Source organism: Python bivittatus, unplaced genomic scaffold (genome assembly GCF_059951505.1).
Source record: "Python bivittatus isolate LINGU-HERP-01145 unplaced genomic scaffold, Pbiv_v1 ctg000330_np1212, whole genome shotgun sequence".
NCBI classification, from domain to species: Eukaryota; Metazoa; Chordata; class Lepidosauria; order Squamata; family Pythonidae; genus Python; species Python bivittatus.
Window position 1 is genome coordinate 55,143,415 of NW_028277058.1, and position 22,690 is coordinate 55,166,104.

The following is a 22,690-nucleotide window of genomic DNA, read 5'->3' on the forward strand; positions in this document are numbered from 1 at the left end:
ATGGCATTATGGCTACCTGTAAATAAAATTGCATGTCTTTTCATTGCCATTGTGTTAGATTTTCTAATATTGACATGAGTAGCTGGCCAATTAATTTAATCTCCTTCAAACCATGAATGCTTGGAGAAATGTTGATATGATGTTTGTGTCTCTCACTCTTCTGATAGAATTATTTAGGCAGATTTGATTGGAAGGAGAGAGGAAGAGTCTGGTTTTCTTTCCCCTCGCTACTCTTTTGGATCTGGTTTGCTTTTTATTGTCTGATACTTGGCTCTTCCCTAAATCTCTCTTTTGTGATCCTCCCTTAACTCTTCCTTGTCTGACCTTTAATATAATTCATTTTGGACTCTGTGTCCAGCCTACCTATAATTTTTAAGCTATTCCAATCCCACCTTTCCTTCCATCCATTCATGCCTTCAAAAATTGTAAAACAAAGAAAAATGCTTTCTTTTTTCTCTCCGCTACTAGTCTATCTGTGTCTCATCTTGTACTGGGTGAGTCATCTTCATTGCATGAATGAGTCTGATATAGTGTGCACCTTGTTGGACTATTGTGGGTAATACAGATTATACAGTATCTTTAGTTCATAGTATGTTATTTACATGAATGATTCTCAACTGTCGATCCATGTACAACTGGTAGGAGACATATTGCCAACTGTCCTGGAAATCTTGGATTCCAGCCTTAGGGCTTCCAGAGGATGACCCTGGCCCCATTCAGTCATTTGTCTGAATGCATGGAGAGTTGAGAGAGGAGAAAATGGCTCTTGTCTGACTTCCATTCATTCAGGAGAGAAGTCTGAAAGGGACTTGTACTCATATTGCTTGTACAGGTAGTCCTTGATTAGTGACCACAATTGAGACTGGCAAGTTGGTCATTAAGCAAAGTGGCCACTAAGTGAAACATGATTTTGTGATTTTATTTTAGCTTTCCTTTGCTTTACAAACCAGCGAAGGTCATAAATGTGAGGATTGGTTGCAAAGTTACTTTTTCATCACCGTTGTAACTGCAAACAGTCACTTAACGTGGCAGTCACTAAACGAGGACTACCTGTGTTGCAAATACACTCTGTATATTTTATTCAGGTCTAGGATGATACCGCATAAATGCATGTTGGCTAGAGAAAGGGGGACAGGACTTCATAAACAGCTCCCTTCTCCTTCCATTTTGAACCCTTCACTTTATGGTGTGGGATCTGTTGCTGCACGTATACAAACTATGGCACATTCTATGAGCCATAGAGTTTGAGACAGAGCAGCAGCATAAATGTGTGAAGACATCAGATGAAAATGTTTTCCTCTACCACAGAACATCTGGGTGCTTGCAACTTTCACCTGGGACTGGACAAGGATTCTGTGAGGTGCCAAGCCTCAGCATTTTCTCTAACTAGCTGGACTGGAAACAATTAACAGGCACATCAGAAACTTCCGATAATGAATTTTATTGTAGAAAAACCAAGAAGCCATTAAGAAAGAATTTTAGTGATTGGTATGTACTGAAAGCAAGACCTACATGTTGTAAACTCGGTGTTTGGTTTTTGTGCTTTGGCTTGCCCGTGCTATGCAGTGGGCTGGATGGTCCTCTTTTGCACAGGAGACCTGCTTTCCATCTGCCTCTTGTTTTACTAACAGTCAAATCTGATATCAGGCTGTTTTCCTCTGCCCATGAGAGTACTCTCACTCCAAGGAACTGAATGGGCTGGCTAATCCACTGCAAGATGGAGGTCCATATCATACCAGTGGCAGGAATGCCTTGTCCTTTGGCAGGAGTGGGAGCAACAGGATTGGGCCTGGGCAGGGTCCAGGGCTATATACCTACTTGCAAAGGGAGGAAGAGGAGAAAAAACGTGCTTGTGCCCTGCTTGACATCTCTCTGCCATGGGCATCCAAAGAAGGGAGCTCCTGCTTGAAGCTTGTAAGAAGGGATATGTACAGATGCTTACAAGCAGAGGAAGGAAGGCTTGGGAGTCTCTACCGTGTCTGTGCGCATTGCTAGGCTGGCTTGTCTCCCCTTTTGGCAGAATGGAGAAAAGAGATTTTATTGTCAAACCTTTTAGAGCTTGAGTGATTGAAAGTTGGGAGGAAGAAAGAGCAGCAACAGTAACCAAAGATTTGCAAGGCATGGTCTATGTAGCATATTCAGTAAGGCCTGTAAACAAATATTTTAGGGGAAAGTAGACTTTGTTTCCCTCTCGGGACTCAGGTTCCTTGTTGGTGTGATTGGTAAACATGAGCTACAAAAGGTTGAGAATTATGGAGACCATTGATAGAGCAATAATAGTTACTTCCAAGACTTTAGAAAACATTGCAGATTCCTAGAAGGGGCTAACCTTGCCAGTAAGCAATGCTAATAAGCTTACGAACAAGGAAGTGGTCAATTGGTGGTAGAACCATCCATCTTTAGTAGGAGCTTACTTTTTAAACAGTGTTTGAATATTTTATTTTTAAAATGGAGTGGGACACTTTCTCCATCTCTGCTACATGACTGATACCTTGTGACTGAATTTTTTATGAAAACAAATCTTAACTCCCATTTAATCTGTTGCCTTGGAATCCTGAATCAGAGATTTGAACTGAAACTTGCTACCTTTAAATCTCAGATCTTGAGTTAGAATCTGATCTTAATGGAGGGGCCTTTAAAACTGCGAGCAGCTAATTGACTCCGGTCTTGTTCAAGAAGAAGTCCAGCCCAAACGTTGAAGGTCCAACGACGTCAGCCTTTGCCAGAGCTGATGGCGCAGTATTTCTAAAGCTAAATAGGTCTGTTGAGTAGAGAAATCCTTTGGAAAGGAAGCCATGGTAGTCCCATATAATAGGGAGATGTAACATGTACTTTAATTCAGTGGGAGAGAATTAAGGTAGTGTTTAACTCTCTTGCTGAAATTAGTAGGGTGTAATAGTGCTCTGTTTTGTTTGGATGTTATCCCTCCTTATTAAATCTGGCAATATTACAGAGATAACAAAAGCCTACGGTAATGTTGTATAATTCAGCCCATCACCAAAATAGTGGAAGGTGATTTTGAGTTATCTCTACAACCTGCAGTTACTGGTGCCAGATTTTGCCCCATGCTGAGGACATCTTTCTTTCTCTGTCTCTCTCTTTCTCTCTCCCCCATAATATCCTCTTTCAAATTTGGCACGAGTTCTCTTCAGGGGTGGGGTAGAAATCGATCCAATGCCATCTTTGTTGAAATGGGAAATTATCTCGAGCCTTTCTTAGGTCTCATTCTATTTGACTTCCCTTTATTTTATCCTACAAGTCTGTTCTTTTAGCCCTTTCTATGCCATCAGTCCTGCTGTGCATCTCCAGACAGTGTGCAGTATTAAAATGCATTTATATCATTTGAAAGAAAACTTATCAAGCAGTTAAAAAATTAAAGCACAGTGAAATATCAAAACATTAGAAATATATCTCTGTCCATAAGTACTGGTGTAGGACCCCTCCTGAGTTATCACAAGGGTAGCCAAATGAAAATGTTTTTAGCGCTGATCATTGCTAAAATATTTGCATTTACATTGAAATATGCTTTGCATGTGCTTTACACTAGAGGAAGGCTATTCCACAGAGCAGGAATCACAGTAGAGATCTGGGCAGGAGAAGTCATTATGTCAGGTGTCCTGATCTGAGTACTTCAAGGAGTTATAGATTAATATTTTATCTTTTATGTTTTGTTGATTTTATATGGTTGAATGTTGTGAGCCATTGAGAGTCGGGTGGCATAGAAGTTTGATGATGATGGTGAGGATGAGGATGATGGTGGTGATGATATCCTGAAATCAAGCTTAACTCTTAGTGACTGCATCTGTGCAGTTTTCTTAGCAGCATTATGGAAGTAGCTTGTTACAAACAACCCAGGAATTCCCAAGCAGTCTCCCATCCAAATACTAACCAAGGCTAACCTTGCTTAGCTCTGGAGATCAGCCAAAATTGGCTAGCTATTGCCACCTGTTTAAAACTTTTAACTCCGCCTGGTAGCAAATCAACCACTAATATAGGTTTTTCAATAGTATTGCTCTGTGGGAAGGGTTGAGCACACCATATGGCACCTAGGCATTTGCAGGACAGAGGAAGGTGGGACAGACGATGAAATGTGCGTTGCAATATCACGACCAAACTTTATGACTTGCATACTGGAGTCTGACGTTGAGACATAACATCAACGAACAACCAGGATTTGCATCCTGATATTGTGTTGCACATATTGTCATTTTTTCATTATCATGTTTTGTACTGGATGCCTACGATACAGTAGCCTGGCTGGTTCCTTTAGCATACGTAGCCACTTGCAGACCATGCCAAAGATGAGAGGGATGTACAGACTCATGAGTAAACTAGCCATAGTGGGGAAAGTTCTGCAACCAAGCATAGAAGTCTGCAAGCTCTACCGTCTTCTGAGATAAGCTTTGCAAGGCACATTTCCGTTCTCAGCTAGTGCCGCCAAGCATATAAACACATGTTTTACTTCAAGAGAAAATTTCACGATGGAGGAATCCTAAATATGTTTAGGATGGGTTCTTAAGCTTTTAATGCAGGCAGATGGAGAGAACAGAACATTTTCAATTTCTCCACATTGTAAACCTAGCAACTGTCTTCGCTTGCAAAATAATTTTTTAAGCTGTAATAACAAAGTCTAAATGCGAAATAACATTGTTGAAATCTAGCAATAGGGGGTTGAATGAGCAGTGAATATATAAATATAGATGTATTTCATTGTTTTATTCTTAGCATCAGTTTTTCCCTTTATGATTTTTTTGAGTATTTCTATAATGTGCAACTATATCAGAGCCATCACAGTTAAGAGCTGGTCCCTTATGGCAACTCATGACACACTCAATGAACTTTGATCTTCTGTAGTCTGTCTAGAATTACAACCACAGGGGAGCTGTCAGCTATTTGTAGGTGGTAAGTTCAATTTTGTCTGGTAGGTCACATGCTACCATACATGTAAAAAAAAAAACAAAATCAGTTTGGCCTGATGGTTAAGGCACCAGGCTAGAAAGCAGGAGGCAGTGAGTTCTAGTCCTGCCTTGGGCATGAAAGCCGGCTGAGTGGCTTTGGGCCAGTCACTCTCTCTCAGCCCAACTCACCTCACAGGGCTGTTCTTGTGGGGAAAATAGGAGGAGGAAGGTATATTAGTTATTTATAAAAATAATAAAGGTGGGATGAAAAATCTTTTTAAAAAATGACCCAGGCTCAGCCCCTGCTATTTCCAGTTAAGGAACCCCAAGAATAGGGCGATGGGCATCCATGTGGTATTCAGGGAATGACATCACACAGGTAATGACATCATGCAAATGATGTGGATTGCATACTGTGATCGCTGATCTCATGACGCAACTGATGCAGATAACATCATTTCCACCATGTGCACAATAACGTCATCATGTGCATGACATCACCATGGTCTTTACTAAATGCCTATGAACTTAGCTAAGAAAAATACTGGGCCCATATTTTAGAAAGCTGAATAAGACCAAACACTGATAAGTAAAGCATATTAACTGTGTGATACCATGTATTTCAGCATCATAAACCATCTGTTAGGGCAAGAGTGGTCAGTCATTTTTCTATTGAGGATGACTTTCTGCTCAGGAGTAATCTGTTTGAGGAAGAGGCTGAGGCAAGATGCAGATGAAGCCGAAGCTAAAAGTGTATGGGAATATCCAATCCGCTTCTACCGCCTCCCTTTTTTTCCTGTTTAATTCCTTCTTTTTGTCTCTTTCAAGCATTAAGAAAGAGATAGATAGGTCTTATCAGAGAGATTTAAATTAGGACAAGAGTTGCAAGCAAACACCCATCACTTGTGGCTTTGTTTCTCAGATTGTCCACCCTTGCCTTAGAGCAGTGTTGTCCAAACTTGGCCACGTTAAGATGAGTGGACTTCAAACTCCCAGAATTCCCCAGCCAGCCAAGTTTGGACAACACTGCCTTAGAGTCTCTAATGGGGCATATTCACATTCATTAGTATCAGAAGTACCTAATATTAATCTCCTTCAATGATTCAGAAGTTCAGGGTATTGCACAAAGATTTGTTTAATAATCCCTACCATAATTCCTTCCAGGGTGGAGAGCATCCAGTTTTTGGATGGGGAAGGAAGAGAGGTTGGGTAGCTTTTCTAAATGATGTTTAAACCTGGAATGTTCCTATCAATTAGAAGAACTGGAGGGGTATGTTTGTCTGACCAGGTCCCTTCAGGTGGCCTTTGGAAAAGTTGTAGAATAGTTGTGTATGTGTGTGTGCGCATGTGCATACACTGTTTTAAATAATTCTGCCAATATTTGGGGTAGGGTGGGATGGTTAGGATGATGCTGTGCAATCATTATGACTAGTGAATGGTGTATAACAAACATGTAAAACTGAAAGCAAAATAATATTAACACCCCCCCCCCGCAAAACAGGTTATGCGATCAGATGCAAAACGCACGTGGGATTTGATCCACCCAAACCCTCAACATTGATGAATTACTGCATTCAGTGGCAAAACCAGATATGAACTGGGGTTCACCCCCCCACACACACACATATCCTGAAGATAAGAGGCTGCCATGTGAAGGAACCCATGGCGAAAAATCAGAGAATATTGCAAGGATAATGAGGACAGCTTAAAAGCTTAGGTTTAAAGCTGGAATGTTCCTATCAATTAGAAGAACTTGAGGGGTATGTTTGGAGGTATTATATTTTCACTTATCAAAGCTGTCTTTCTCATGGTCTTCAAGAGGAAAGGAGAATGCAGCAAACCTCTGTTTTCTTCTGTAATCTTCTGTAATCGACATTTTGTACTGTGACAAGCTGGCAATTGTAATGTTGCCGGCATATTAAGCCCCACTGTTTCCTCTCTTTCTCAGTTAAAATTGCTGTCTAATTTTAGTAGTTATTCAAACTGAATCGTGTGGGTATACGTAAATGCATCTGTTTATATGTAATTGTAATTGCAGTGATTTATTAGGTAGCTTGTCTAAGTAAAAAGAAGAAGAAGAAATCTCCCAAAATTTCAGTTGATGTTTAAAAAATATGGGTGTGTGGTTGAGATGCTCCCCCCACCCCTTCTCTCAGATTTCATTTGTATTTTTGTTTCACTGGATTTTTCTTAAAAATGCTCACTTCCTATTTTGTTTAGGTTGTAGATTTGGTAGCAAAGAGTATGACAGCTAGAGAGAGCATGAAGGAGGAATTTGGCTACAGGAACACTTTCCAGCTTGCAATGTTCAGTTCAGTCCCCTTTAAGCTCAGTCCAAACTAGAAGTATTAATTCTATTTGTGTACCAACAAATCAAAAAGATCCATTGTGGTTTACAGAAGCCCAATGAAACATACAACCAATTAAAACAGTCTTAGGAAGCATAATTACAAAATTGTAATAATAATAATAACAACAACAACAACAACAACAACAAAATGCAAAACAAAACATGGAACAGAACAGTTAAACAGAAGTTAAAAATCAGCAACAATTAAATTTCTAAAGGCTGAATGGAAAAGCTCTTTCTTAAACAGCTTCTCGAACATTAAGAGGAATGCTGGAAATCTTAATTCCAAGGAGAGGCTATTCTAATAGAAGAGACTATCTGTAGCTCAGGGTTGAACTGTGGAGTCCTTGGTGCTCTCTGAGCTTGGTTGTTTCTTCCAGACATTTCGTTACCCAACTAGGTAACATCATCAGTGCTAGTAGGTGTGGGATTTGCTCCTTGTTTATATAGGCGAACTACTGTATATAAACAGGGAGCCAACCCCACACTCACAGGCACTGATGATGTTACCTAGTCGGGTAATGAAACATCTGCAATCAAACAACCCAGCTCAGAGAGTACCAAGGACTCCATGGAGGCTATTCTGTAAAGTCAGGACAGTGACTGAGAAACAGAGATTCTAGGCTATTTCTTCTGAAATCAAAAGATCATTTGGAGTAATGAAAGCACTATTCCAGGTGATAGAGAAGGCGATCAAAGGAGGAAGAAATCTTTATCCCAGTTTGCTACTAATCCTGGCCCTCAGCATAAAACAGCTAAAGGAAGATCTGGACTTGGAAAATGGACAGCGTGAAACCCTCACCATTAACGTAAAAGTGCCCTCATGTCATGCCCAGTTCCCATGTCGACAATATAGAAACTTTTATTGTTGCGTTCTTCTAATCTTCAACTTCCCAGCCTAATCTATAGTCTGGGATCTATAGAAAGAAAATATTTTACTTTCGTGGTATATATCCACCCAGCTCTAATGCTCTTCCATAGTGAATAGTGCACAATGAATAGTTTGGTCGGGCCAATTATCTCTTCCAGACTTCCTTTTCCTTTTGTGGGGGAGTTGAGGAAGATTTGGCAAGATCAATGCTCTCTAGCCTGTCATCCCATATTCCAATTATTTTCAGGCATAAATTCGTAGAGTCTGCTGGCAATTGGTTTGTTTAAGACCAGTCTCCCCTAACGGAGGTACATCTAGATATGCTAGAAACAGTGTCAAACATTCCAGTGAATATTTTAATGCACCTGGATGACACCAAGTCAGGAATTGCTGTTTTACAACACACACACACCCATCTTTCTCTCTCTCTCTCTCTCTCTCACACACACACACACACTCAGCTGGTATCAGCATTTTGGAAAACATTGTTTTTTATTTTGATTTCCAAACTTATCTAAAGGAGGAGAAGTTGCATTTTGTTTGCTTGCAAATTGATACGACACACAACCATTGCACTTCCCTCTTGGAGGGAACCATGATCATTTTCTGTTACGCCAACCTGACTGAAGCAATTTTGTGAATTCGTGTTTTTCACCGAGTATCTCATCTTACCTAGTTAATATTCCAGCTAGATTAAAAGGACGATAAATATTTTCACAACCGTCAACATTCATTCCAGAATCACCCAGTTGAAATGCCAATTGTGGGCAGAGATTGTGGTGGATACATCTTCTCCAAGAGCGTGGCTATTACATACTATCGAAAGAATTGGTTTGGTTGATTTGGGGTGGGGGGAACCCTCTTCTGGAGATTTGCAAAGTGAATTGCCTTGGGTTGGTTGGCAATTGCAGTCTTGACATTTGGCTCGAATTTCCTGTTTCCTCTCCTGCATGTTTCCTTAGCTTTCTTCCATAGCGTGTTACTGCCTTGTCTAAATGCTTCGATAAAATCAATTTAAAAGATACGATTTGATAACCAGTGTTTCTGAATAGCTCATCTTGCAACTGAGAAGCTGTTAGTTAGAAGTATCTATACTATTTTTGTGGGGGGAAAGAAGGGGAAAAAGAACAAATTTCTTTAAAAGAACTTTTTTCATTGAAATATACTTTTTGATGATTTCCATGTCCAGGTGCCAAACCCATCATTGTAGCAACACCTTAATCACCAATATTGTTTGAAGTGAAAACTATAAATTAGAAAGGTTTCTTCTTAACTGCAGATTATCACATGCCACGGTTCTCCACGTACAAAGCGTGGCAGCTCTATTCTGTGGGTTTCATTAAAGTGAGGAATTGGGGGAGTGTCATTGAATTAACAGGGTAGAAATTGTTTACTTAGATTTTCAGAACTAGTGCCATGCATTTAAAAAAAATCTCCTTCTTCCCCCTATCAATTCTCATTCAATGTGATGAAAGAGAAATTGTGTTACATGTTTATTTCATGGGAGAAGAGAATTTTAGAGAAGATGCCATAGGTAAAGGGCACTTATTTTGTGAAAGTGTCCAAGGTTGTGTTAATGCTCTGTCTTTCATTCTACAGTCATTTCTCCAATGGTCTGATGCCTCCCTAGATAACTTTTCCTGTGGGAACTTCTCCCACTTTTTCAAACTGGAAATTGCAAACAACCAGGGAGACTTCACATTCATGAAGCACTGAAAAGCAATTTTATACATGTGTGCAAGAGCAAGAGATTTGCTCCCCAAACATCCTGCATAAGAAGTGGTTCTTTCTTAAAGAATTCAAAAATGGTGTGATGTTGAAGAGGAGGACCCCCAATTATCTATGGTGATGTTATTTTAAAAGGGATGTCTAAGAGCAAATCTCTGTCTCTTCATACTGGAGAAATGAGATAAATGTAAGCAAATTTACCAGAGCCAAAAAAAAAAAAAAATCCAACTTCACAGATGCATTGATAATGAATAGTTAATGAAAACACAATCCGTTCCATGGGTGCTGAGAAAAAGACAGATACCAAGTTAGAGGATCCATTTCTTTGAGTTGATCAAAGAACTCAGTTCTTTGCACAAGACAGTGCTAGGGAATCCATTGCTATCAGAAATGGTGATGGTCACTCATTTAGACCATTTTAAATGGAGACTAGACAGATTCAAGGAGAAATCAGCCCATAATAATGGTATGTCCTTGAAAGACATTCCTTGTCTTCTAAATCACTGGCCGTGTACCTTAAATACCAAATGTTGGGGAGTAACAATGAGAAATGGCTACATTCTCCATCCCAGATTTGTGGGTGTATGGAATGCATCTGGTTGCCCCTGCATGACAGAGAAGGCTGGACTAGTTGGATGCTTGGCCTGGTCTATGAAGGCTCTTCTAATGGTCTCCAATCCCTTCTCCCCTTGCTATTGTCTGTTCAGATTCAGGCTTATCAGCAATGGCTACATCTTTCCTACCTCAATGGCAGGGTTGCCTTTCCAAGGCTACCGCCTGATGCAAGGCGCCTCATAAAGATGTGACTGCAAAGAACAGAAACGGCAAAATATACCCCAGCCAGAACTTTACCTGAAATGCAACTTATTAGACTGGAGAGACTTTGCTTTCTGAATAGATGCTTCCTTGTGTGAGACATGACATTCCATACTTGGAAAACATTCACAAATTCAGTACTGTATAGGGAAATCTCTCCATCTTGACAAGAATGGAGGAATTACAACTGCCCATAGATCTTTCTGATCCTGAGCAGGCATCTTGTATAAATTAGCTGCAAGGTTTATCTTTTCCTCTTCCTTTTCCTTTTCCTTGTCCTTTTCCTTCCCTCTGTTTCTCTCCTCCCTCCCTCCCTCCCTTCCCCCAAAGAATTTGATATGGAAAGTTGAATGGTGGTCCAAACAGGGAAGAATTCTTGTGACAGATCAGGATGTAACAGATAAAAATGTGTGGATAAGAATAAATTTGTTCTCTTGTTGTTCTTGTATGTTACTTTATTAAAGATTCTTTTAAAACAGGTTTAAAAAGCACAGGGTTACCCCTTTACCATTTTCAGCTTTTCCTAACTTGGAAATTTTGGAGTGGGGAGCGGAGAGGAAGACTAGAGGGAGGAGTACATAGGAAAAAGGTGAAGACGGGCAGGCAGGAGGCAGAGGCCAAGCACGCGTTGTAGGTGAAAAAAGCCAAGTGCATGTGGCAATGTGTAGGAGAGATAAGGTGGACCTTTACTTGCTTGGAATTCATACTTACACTGAAATGTTTTGACTTGTTTTTTCTGGAAAGGTTTATATTCTCCCACCAGGTCCAGTGGAAATGAGAGCTAGTCTTTAGGTTACATCTGCCCATATTACCCTGGGATGAGTTTTTCATGCTCTAACCATGTCGCTTTAGAAGTTCCTATTGCAACCTCCCCATCCTGGTACTGACGAGGTGTATTGGAATTATAACTCCAATATTTCATATTCAACAGTGGAAAATGCTAGGTTGGAGGAGGTGGTGTTACTACATGAAGCTCATACTGAGTTTCCTTCAACAGATGGGAGGCAGTAATACCCCAGTAATAAACTGCTTTGCTTGCAGAAAAATCCTGGTTCAAGCTTCAGCATCCCCAAAAGGGGAAAAAATGCCCAGTTTCCTGGGTCAAACCCTAGAGAACTGCTGCCAGTCAGTGTTGACAATACCAGGCTAGTAATAATTCTTGTCCAGTACTGTTCCAAAGATTAATTAGGTATACAGTAGCTTCCTATGTTCCTAGGATTCCATACATGATTCATATGACAAAGTGCAGTAAAACATTTTGATTATCATATTAGTTAAGTGTGGTCTTGATGGCATGTCTGTTACATTGATTCATAGTTGGCTTGAAAACCACACTTAAAGAGGACTCATCAGTGTTGTGTTACCAAACAAGAGTGAAATAATAAATGTTGTGTCTCAGTGATTTATGCTTATCAGTCACAAATATTGCTATGACACAAAACTGGTGGGATAGCTAATACTCTAGAAGATAGGAACAAAATTAAGGTGACCTTGTTAAGTTAAAGCTAAAAATAACAGAATAAAATTTAATTGAAAGAATGCAAAGTTCTTCATTTAGGAAATCAAATGCATAGGCATAGGATGGGGGATTCCTAACTTGGTGTGAAAAGTGTCTTGGAACTGCAGTTGATCACAACCTGAATATGAGTCAGCAGTGAGACATGGCTTTTAGAAAGACAAATACAACATATGGTTGCATCGATAGAAGTATACCTTCTGAATCTCAGGAAGTAATACTTGCAGGGAGATCATACTTCTGCCTCACGTATAGTACTGTAATTTACAACCATGTTTTAAGAAAGATTCACATCAATTGGAATCAGTGCAGAGCAGGAAACTAAGGAGGTTACAAGGAGGGCATAAGAAAACCAGTACACTACATTTCCTCTTCAGAAAACACAACTGAAGGGAAATAGCACTTTTCAAGTATTTGAAAGGATGTCACAAAGGAGAAGGCCATGACCTGTTTTCTGTTATCCCAGAATAGGGGGTATGGAATAAGTTCCAAGAAGGCATAATTTGATTAAAGGCTAGGAAAAACTTCCAAGCAATAAGAGCAGCACAGGAATGGATCCAATCATCCAGAGAGATGGTGGGCTCCCATCCCTTGGAGATGTTCAAGCAGAGGCTTGATGGCCATCAGTCTGAGATGCTTGATTTGAGCTCCTATATTGAGCAGAGGGTTGGACTGGATGGTCTCAGTGACCTCTTTCAACTCTGATCCTGTGAATCATTGACTTTCAACTGACAACTGTCCCTCTTTTGGACAATGAATAACGATACCTATGGGCAGAAAAAGAGCCATCAGTGGGAGCAAATATTATCAGAGTTTACCTTGGTAAATGTGAATGAGAAAAGATAGCTATTCTTCAGACAGCCTTGAGAATGCTGCTTTGGACATGACTAGAGGGAGATAAGAAATTCAGCAGCAGTTCCAGCAACTCAGATGTGGTGGTTAATCAGGCTGACTGCCAACGTTAGCCTGCATCACCAGTATGATAAATTTGATTGCGCAACAATGTGGAGGGGGAACAAAAGACTTGGCAATGAAATTGAAGGAGGCAATTCCTATAGATCAATGTCCTTTCAAAGCCACTCTGGAAAAGTTCAAAAGTCCACATTTACCCATCGCCGTGCAGTAACCACTGCCACTCGTTGCTTTCTTTCTTGGCAGAAGCAGAATCAAGTCTCCTTTTATTCCTTGGCATTGTGGTGTTGGGAAGAGGCACCAAGCATTATCTTGCTGAATTCCATTTCACAGAAAAAGAAAGGTAGATAGGTAGGTTCATAGATAGCAGGATATACAGTGTACAGATAGACCAAAAAAACCAATCCTATTTTCAGCACCCACCAAATCTATCCCAAGTGGATCAGAAATCTCAAATTAGCACCAACAGTCTGTTGAGGTCCTGCTCCTGGCAGAACTGTGCTGAGTGTCCTGCGGGTAACTCATTGCTATGCACGTGTACTCGCAGATCAAGATCCTTGCATAGGCAGCAAAGGTAGGACAAAAAAAGGGGGGGATAATTAAATCATTTGAGGGTACTGCAAAAGGCATTTTCTGCTCAGCGTTCCAGGGCACGTTGGATTGGAACTGTACCCAGATCTCATTTCTGATTCTCTCCCTCTCTTCTCTCTCCTTTTGCCTTTTTGTCACCATATGATGCTCAGGGACTCCAGAGAGCCTAGCTGAGAAAGAGAGGCAGCTTATGGGCATGATCAATCAGCTGACCAGTTTGCGGGAGCAGCTGCTTGCAGCTCACGACGAGCAGAAGAAATTGGCGGCCTCGCAAATTGAGAAGCAACGCCAGCAAATGGAGCTGGCCAAGCAGCAACAAGAACAGGTGAGCAGTTATTAAAAGGGACTTTTAATCTAGTCCCGCTCTGGCATTGGGGAGCAGGAGATTAGCACTCTATTAACGTGTCTTTATTTTTAAGAGGTCTGAAATATTCACGGGTCTGATCCCAGAATGTAACTTTGAGGGCTGGAGGATAAAAAGTTAAACGGAATGTACAACAGTCGGTATTATTTGCAGCATGCAGTGCGAGAGAGGAATGGATTTCCAGGGTTTTTTAAAATATAATTATATTGTTCAACTTATGGAGAATATGTTAGAAGGAGGGTCCTTAAGGCAACCCACAAGCCCCTGCTCTTGCTTCCCTGCCCCAATGGTCAGATGGTGACCCCATGTAAACTTATAAAGATAGTGGGTTAGAGGAACAAGATAAGGGGTAAGGCAGCTTAAACTTCCCTTCCTCCCCACTCTTGTAGTTTAAACCCAGCATTGAGGCTCATCATTTAAAATTTACTCCATTGGGATGAAGAGCAAAAGCTATAAAATACCTGGGTGCCAACATTTGGAGGGATCATTTCAGCTTCAGATTTAATCTTTCCCTCCCTGGCCTAGGCAGACTTGCTCTCTTTCCACTTGGCAACTTCCATCAAAAGCCTGGATTCCCCACTGCTTCCTGTGGCCTTCAAGAAGAATGTCATATTGGTTTTGTCCCTAATTGGGCCATCATTTCTTGCCCCCTTCCAGGGGAACGGGGCTTGGGCTTCCTAGTCTACTGACACCCTCTCCATTTGACATTACCGTCTTTCAATGCAGTCATAAAGAAAGGGGAAAGTGGTGTTCTGTGAAGCCAAATACAGGCCTTTGGTATTATCTTTATCTACAAGAAGGCCACTGCCCCCCCCCTTCAAAAATCAATTAAATTTCTCAGGCCATACTGCTGAGAAGTATGGACAATGAAGTCCAACCTATTTGGAGTGCACCAGCTTGGGGAATGTTCTGATAATATTTAAGGTAGTTTTGAGCTGGTAATTGAAGGCTTAGTGTCAGTTCCCCCAACTGTACAGTATATATCTTCATCAGCATTAAGAGCCACCATATGACTCAATTTCCATCTGTAGAAAAACCTTAGGGGTCCCTGTGTCCCTCATTTGCCATGCCCTCTGGCTAGTTTTGAAATTGTTCTTTAGAATTACTGGTTTGGCAGCCTTTGACGTAGATGTTTGGCTTCTGATATTTTCTCATACTGTCCCATAATATGTGCAGTACAATCTCAAGTCTTCTTCCATTCTGAATGTCATTGGGTGTATTCACGGGACACTCTTACCCATGCTTAATTGAACCATGGTTTATTCAACCTAATTTTCTGTGTTTGCATGTCACACTGAACCATAAGCAACAAGGATCTGGATTGCATTACATGCTAGACCAACATGTCAACCTCTAGTTCATGGCTCACAGTCAGAGCAGGCAAACACCAAATTCCACTGCAGCCAGACTTTAAATTGAGGCCTTCCCAGACCTAGGACTAGAATTCATTTAAACTAGGTTAAACAATGGGCAGCCTTCCAAATTGGACAAACTGACTTGGAATGGCAGGAATTGGAATTGAGTAACATTCATCCTTGGCTTAAACTAAAGATGTGAAGGATCTTCAGTTTGGACCGACCAAGAGTTTTTTCTTTCATCCAAATCTGAAATTCTCTCCACCTCATTTATGAAATAGTTTATACATTTTTATACATTCTTATTATATACAGACTACAAAAACCCTTCTTCATCCACACTGAACAAAATCTGGATAATTTTACAGCAAAGGACCAAAATGCAGGGGCAAAAGAACATACAGTACATATAACAAACAATTTGGCAGAATTAAAGGGCATTGAGCAAATTTATGGAGGTTGAAGTGATCGGTGGCTACTTATTACGATGGCTGAATGTCAGTTTCTGTAATATTATCTCTGAATATCAGTAATTGAGAAACACAAGTGAGACAATGCTATTGCTTTCAAGGGCATTAACCACTGTGGGGTCATCCAGCATGGGCCACCTTATGTTCTTAGCGTTGTGTAAGAAAATGTTTTCCAGGCCAAAAAAAAAAAAAAATTCAGTGTAAAAACAGTTATTCAGCCATGACTGCTACACGTAAACAATAGTTTATCGGGTACTAGAATGGATGTATCAATTGTCTTAATTTGGACAAGACTGTTTATGGGCAAAGATCTAAGTACACTTGGAAGCATCTGTCTTTTGAGGCAGACACACGCAGACGCAAACATGCATACTTGCACACACCATTAAATTACGTGTACATGTGTTGACCCTACAGATTGCAAGACAGCAGCAGCAACTTCTGCAGCAACAACACAAAATCAACCTGCTTCAACAACAGATCCAGGTCAGAGATTATGAATCTGTCCATTATTTTAATTATTCAAGTCCATTTTCCATTCCTTTTCACTAACTTCAATTCAGTGACGCAGTGCCATTCATTAACCGAGGGGTGTCTGTATATGTAGATAGATGTCAGGTTCAAGTTCAGATTTGTGGCTTGAGGTCTGAGTGTGTATCTGTTCATACAGGTTGAATTCAATATGAGTGAGATCCACTGAAAGCAACTGGGTTTAAGGAGCCATAACTCAAGCCTAGTTGATTTAAATGTGTCTACACAATGTCAGTAACCACAGTGGATTTTCTATGATGCATGGTGTTAAATGAACAGCTGCCTTTCTCAGAACAACATCTGCAGAGGGTTTTGGAAACACGTTTATCGCAACCATGAAACACCATTCATTTGCTAGGTAGCTGTCACACTGGCTCTGACCATAAATGGATGGACCATGTAGTGTTCCTTCTCTTAACGGGAAGCTGATTCAGTCAGAAACTTCTTTTTTGTGGAAGAGCCACAGAATGTTGGCAGTGCCATCTTTCACACAGCCAAACACACAGTTGGTGGGGAATTATTTCTGTTGTGGAAGTAAATCCATGATCCTATTCTGTGACAGTAGGTAGGATGAAGTTCAGAAAACAATATAAATCTCCTTGCATATTCTTCTAAGGCAGAGGGTTGTGCAAAGTTCCTCACTATGTTCCTTGATTGGTTGACATTTCCTATATAATAAAATGAGAAGAGACAAAACATGTGTTTCTGCACATTGGGAAAACAATGGTTGTAAAGAGGTCCAGTGAAGGATATTTTCAGGAAACATTTTTGATTCTTAAGCACTGGCTTACCTGTCATAATCAAGGCAGGAGAAGATCTGGGCCTAGTTCTTTGTTGTTTGGACCTCTTTTCCAGCTGCTTTTCCAAATTCTGCTCATTCTGATTACAAAGTTGACCAAATGGTGAGAAATTCACTCTAAAATGGTAGATTAATGTGAAGTCATCATGGTCTGAATGTTTAAGATGCAAGAGCAAGCAGCTCGTCCTTCTTCTCCATCTTCTCCTTCTCCTCCTCCTCCTTCTTTAAAAACTCTACTTCCTAGAGCCAATTTTCTGTTAAAGCTTACTAACATCACAATAATTCTTATGCATACAGTGTGAATTTTTCATTGATTTTAATTTATATTTCATAAAATATCATAATTTTTGAGAGTTGTATTGCCAGAGGATTGATTGACTGATTGATTTGATTTATATAACTGCTCGTCTCACACACATAACTCTAGGTGGCTTACAATAAAAAAAAGAAAATTAATAAAATGCACAATATAAAAAATAAAAATAAAACACATAGCAGCTGGGCATCATCCAACCAATTATCCACACAGCCAGGAGACGGGCTGTAACCCACTCCAGGCTCGGGCACAAAACCAAATTCTCAAGGCCTTATGGAAGGCCAGCTGGGATGGGGCTAATTTAATCTTAGGGGGGATGATGTTCCAAAGCATGGGCGTCACAGCAGAAAAGGCCCTCCTTCTGGGCCCCACCAACTGACATTGGCCAGAGCATGCCCCTCCTGCTGGATCGGATAGGACCAGGTAGAGACAACTGGGGAGAGATGGTCCTGTAAGTAATCTGATCCCAAGCCATGAAGGTCTTTAAAGGTGACAGCCAGCACCTTGAATTGCACCCAGAAGTACACCGGTAGCCAATGCAGCTCGCGGAGCAGTGGTGTCACGTGCTCCAAGTAACCGGTGTCAGTAACTGCCCACACCACTGTATTCTGCACCAATTGAAGCTTCTGAACACTCTTCAAAAGCAGCTCCATGTAAAGTGCATTTCACCAGTCCAGTCTGGAGGTCACAAGGGCACGAGTGATCGTGAGCAGGGCCTCCCCGGTCCAGGAACAGGTACAACTAACATACAACCCAAAGTTGCACAAAGGCCTTCTTAGCCATAGCTGCCACCTGCTTTTTCAGCAGGAGCCACAAGTCTAGGCTGAACCCCAGATTGCGCACCAGGTCTGCCTGGGGCAGTGCCATCCCATCCAGAACCAAAGATGGAAGGTCCCCCAGAACCAGGAGGTCCAAAAAACCCCAAACCCCTTGGTCTTGCTTGGGTCGAGCTGAAGCGTGTTGCTCCCCATCTAGGCCCCCAAAGCCTCCAGGCACTGAGACAGAACCTCCACAGCATCACTCAGGTGGCCTGGGATGGAGATATAAAGCATCCCAAACCGTCAGATGACCTTATCCAGCAGTTTCATGTAGATGTTAAACAAGGGGAGAGAGTACTGAGCCCTGCAGCAGCCCACAAAGGAGGGGCAGCCAGCTGGATCTTTCCCCCATCAACACTGGCTGGAACTGACTCTGGAGGAAGGAGAAGAACCAACACAACACTGTGCTGCCCACCCCCAACACCTGGAGCCTCCCCTGCCTTTCCCAAACACAATAATTTGAAAACGTTTCCCTCCTATCTTCCCTGTTCCAAACAACTGCCAAAACAGATGCCAAATCTTTCACTTCCATAAACTTTCTTCCCACAAGTTAATCTTTCCCATAATTTTCTTCTTAACCTTTAGGGTTCATTCCCAAGGGCAGGTATTCTAAGCTGCCGTCTGTGCATATCTACTGAAGAAGCAACCTAACTGAGATCAATGGGCTAATCAGCCTGTGAAGGATTGCAAACTTAAGGATATAAAAGTCGATTTTTAGGAATGCGCCGTATTGTTAAGAATATATTGCATCTGAATGTGTTTTCTTCCCCAAATAATTACAAATGAAAGAAGGAGTGCTTAACACTGCAGTGAGAATATGGTAATACTCAGTTGAAAGTGAGAAGATTGAATGGGGGAAAAGTGGAAATGTTAAAAGCAACTGTCTGAATGGAAAAGTTACTGCCCACACTTTAAAGGGGAAGAGGCAAGCATTTCGCTCCTGCCTGCATCTTATTCCTCTCCGTATGAAGAAAGTGAATGTGTGCAATGCAAACCATTCTCTCTCCATGAATGGTCACTGGGCAACGGAGAACTTTACAAAAGCAAGAACTTCGGTTTCTGGGGATTCTCCATAGGTAGGATTCTCTCTTCCAGCTGTGCAATACTTCGGAGTCAAAGATAAAAAGGTGCTTTGGGGTGCACCTCTGACTTCAACTGCTTAAAGCAGCTGTATCACTTTTAGGGATCACGTGGCTGCCTTCCACAACCACCATGCAATTCCAAAAAAAGACATTCTTGCTTTAAGATGTTGCGGAGAGAGGCTGTGCTCGAAAGGACCTTTTGCCTTCCCAACTTAAGTGCACAACCCTGCTCTCTGTTGCAAGCACTCACCCTTTACACATGAACAAGAGCTAGCATTCTGGCTGAACAAGACTAGAAGTCCTAAGCATACGTACTTGGCAGTAAGAGCCCCTCAGTTCAATGGGACTTCATTTAGAATAAACACATATAGGTTCCTTTGGGCTTGAAGCCCAGTGCAAAGATTTCTATCAACTTTTCTTGCTTGCTTGCTCATTTGTTTGTAGAAGAAAAACCAGCCCTGTAGCCCAAGGATTTCTTCCTGAGTTTCTACCCTAACTTACATGGAGTAAAACTAACCTTAACAGATCCAGCCCTAGCATAACAATAGCCTACGCTTACTTATCTGAGAGTAAGAGTCATTGACTTTAGAGTAAGCATGCAGATTTATGCTTGCTGAGCCCAGATTTCTACAAATCATTGCTGTTTCTGTCTGCGTCTATACTTGTGCATTTGCATGTGCAAGAGTCATGTGAGAGAATGATTTGTGTTAAATCTGCAGATGAGATGCATTATTTTACAGGCAGTTAATTGTAAGCATCATTACAATTCGGATTCAATTAATTAGAGGCCTTTGGCTTGTATATATGTGCCCACACATGAACCTGGATGTAGTGGTTGGGGATGGGCAGGCAGTTTCCAAGACTGGTTTCAGTGGAAGCTGGCAAGATGGGACAAGGATTCTCTGTCCTCGATTTGGGGGTGGGATTTTTGTAAGATTTGTTCTCTTGAATCTTCCATTTGGGAGGGGATCATCTTAAATTCAAGGTTGCTTCCATTCAGGGGAATACAAGAAGAAGAGCTGCACTGAATTGGACCAAAAGCAGGATACAGAAACAGAAGGGTCATAGCAATCTGATTCCCTAGCACTGTACTGGCTCTGCTGTTGGGAAATAATAAATAGCCATTATGACTAGTAGCCACTGAAGGCTGATCGCTTTAGAATATGCTACCCTCTGGGATTGAAAGATATGACAGAGCTGTCTAGAAAGCAGTACTCCTTGGGAAAAGCTCCCCGGGATTATTTGATTTCAAGCAGTAGGGTTTGGTTTCTGAAACTGGTCCACATGGCCCAAGCTATGGGGTCCAGAGCCTACAGCTTGGCAAAGTCCCAAATGCCATACCTTGCCATGGCTTCCCTTGGTTTACCCCTCCCTCCCTTTCTCTCCCTCCTTCCTTCCTTTTATTATTTTATTTTATTTTATTTTAATCTGACATGTGAACCTCCCAGTGCCCTGAGTTGAGCATGCTCAGCTGTGAAAGTAAAAGACCCCAGGGCTCCCTTATGTTTTGAGTTTGGTTGGAAAAAAAAAAAAAGGGAATGAAAATTTAATCCTTTAGGCCAATTATTTTCATTAAAAAAAAAACCAACCTCTTCTGTCCTCAGCATCTCCCGTGATGCTGATGGCCTGCCATTGTTCTTCTCTACCACGTGGCACTGGTCATACACAGGAAAGCAAGCCAAGGCCTAACCTAGAGAATTCCTAGCCAGGCTGGGGCCTGATACCCATGGCTATCAGTTCCATCCACCTTCTATCTACAAACACCTCCTGGAATTTCCCCACCACATCTGGTATCCAGTGAGGTTTGGTGGTCTTTCTACGAACGCATCTCCCCGCAGTCTAGGATGCGCGCTGCCTGGGAGCAAACACTTTGATTTCCAAGCTTTGTCCTTCTAGGGAAGAAGGCTTTTGACTTCTCCTGCCCCGCCGCTCTTTTGCAATGTGGCCAACTCCCATGCTTCTCTTACACCGCGGGCATTTTTAAGCATGCTTTACTTTATTTTATTTATTTATTTCCAACCATATGCTTGTGCATATGGAATGGCCCAGCATGAAGCCAAAGGCCAAAGAGAGGAAAAGACAACTCTCGTCCATTGAACTGACCTACTGTGGGGAGCATTAATACACCATATGATTCACATCTCAACCATGTGGAGAACATGGAGTCATGAGCACTTTTCCTTGGCAGCCAGAAAAGGCAGTTTCTGCTGAGGGAAGGTGAGAGAGAGAGAGAGAGAGAGAGAGAGAGAGAGATGATTCAAGCAAGATAACAATAAATTTTTTTACTGCTGGCTGGTGAAGGAGTTTAGGACGTGCTTTCTTTATATCTCCGTCCACCCCTAATTGACGATGCTTTAAAATTGAATGACTAGCAGTCAAAACGTGTTTGCTTCAAGCTGAGAAGAAAAATGCCGGTGTCGGTGCTTCCAAACTGATTGTGCTTTGTACACAAGTGACAGCCACAGTCACTTTGAGTGACTGATAAGTGGGAAGCTTTGCAGCTTATCAAGGAATGTGCAGCCGAAAAGAAAAGCACTCTGAGCCATTCAGATGCGTTGGCATGTTCAAAATCACATCTCACATCAGTCAGCCTCACAAGGCACTGGGAGACGTTTCAAAATAAATTTTGTACCCCTACATCTTTCTATCTGGAGGCAAACATGCAGGGTAACAGACAACATCACACGGTTTCTCGGTGTTTCCCAAAAAGGAGAACATCGTTATCATTGTCATGGGCTGATCTGTAGAGCGGGAAGGAGAAGCTTTGTCTTGTCCCCTTCCCCATGAATTTAGTTTTGAACTTTCATCCCTCTAGCTGTCAGCCTTACCAGGTAGACCAGACAGGAAACACAGCCAGATGAACTAATTCTACTTTATTGTAAAGCTACATTAACAGAATCTTGCAAGTCTGAAAGGACAATTCTCCCCCCATCTCCTTTACAGCCCAAGAACTTAGGGAGGGTTCCTTTTGAGCCTCTTGCTCCACCCACTATACAGCTGCAGGCTATGCTGTCTCTTATCTGACTGTTCCCTAGGCAGCATCCCTTTACCCTATCTCCCAAGGTCTTTCCCACATACCATTACACTAGCTTATGGAGTTGCTAATCAACAAACAGTATGTTCTGTGTTCAGTCGATGGAAAGTTTCACACTGCAGGTGATGGGAAGATGCTCTGCCTTCCAGAATCTGAAGAACCACTTTGAGTTGAATGGACAGACAGTAGAAAGCAACTTCTAGGGAGGTGCTGCCCTTTGAATCCAAAGCTAAAAGGGT

At 41.5% G+C, this 22,690-nt stretch overlaps 1 protein-coding gene across 1 annotated transcript in view; it reads left to right on the forward strand.

The window, feature by feature from the left end:
* SOX5 (SRY-box transcription factor 5) overlaps positions 1 to 22,690 on the forward strand; it is a 391,244-nt gene that overhangs the window by 156,328 nt on the left and 212,226 nt on the right. Inside the window, exons 4-5 of the mRNA XM_088141343.1 lie at positions 13,835 to 14,007; positions 16,289 to 16,357. Coding sequence (XP_087997469.1) covers positions 13,835 to 14,007; positions 16,289 to 16,357 — 242 coding nt within the window. The remainder of the gene's footprint in view (positions 1 to 13,834; positions 14,008 to 16,288; positions 16,358 to 22,690) is intronic.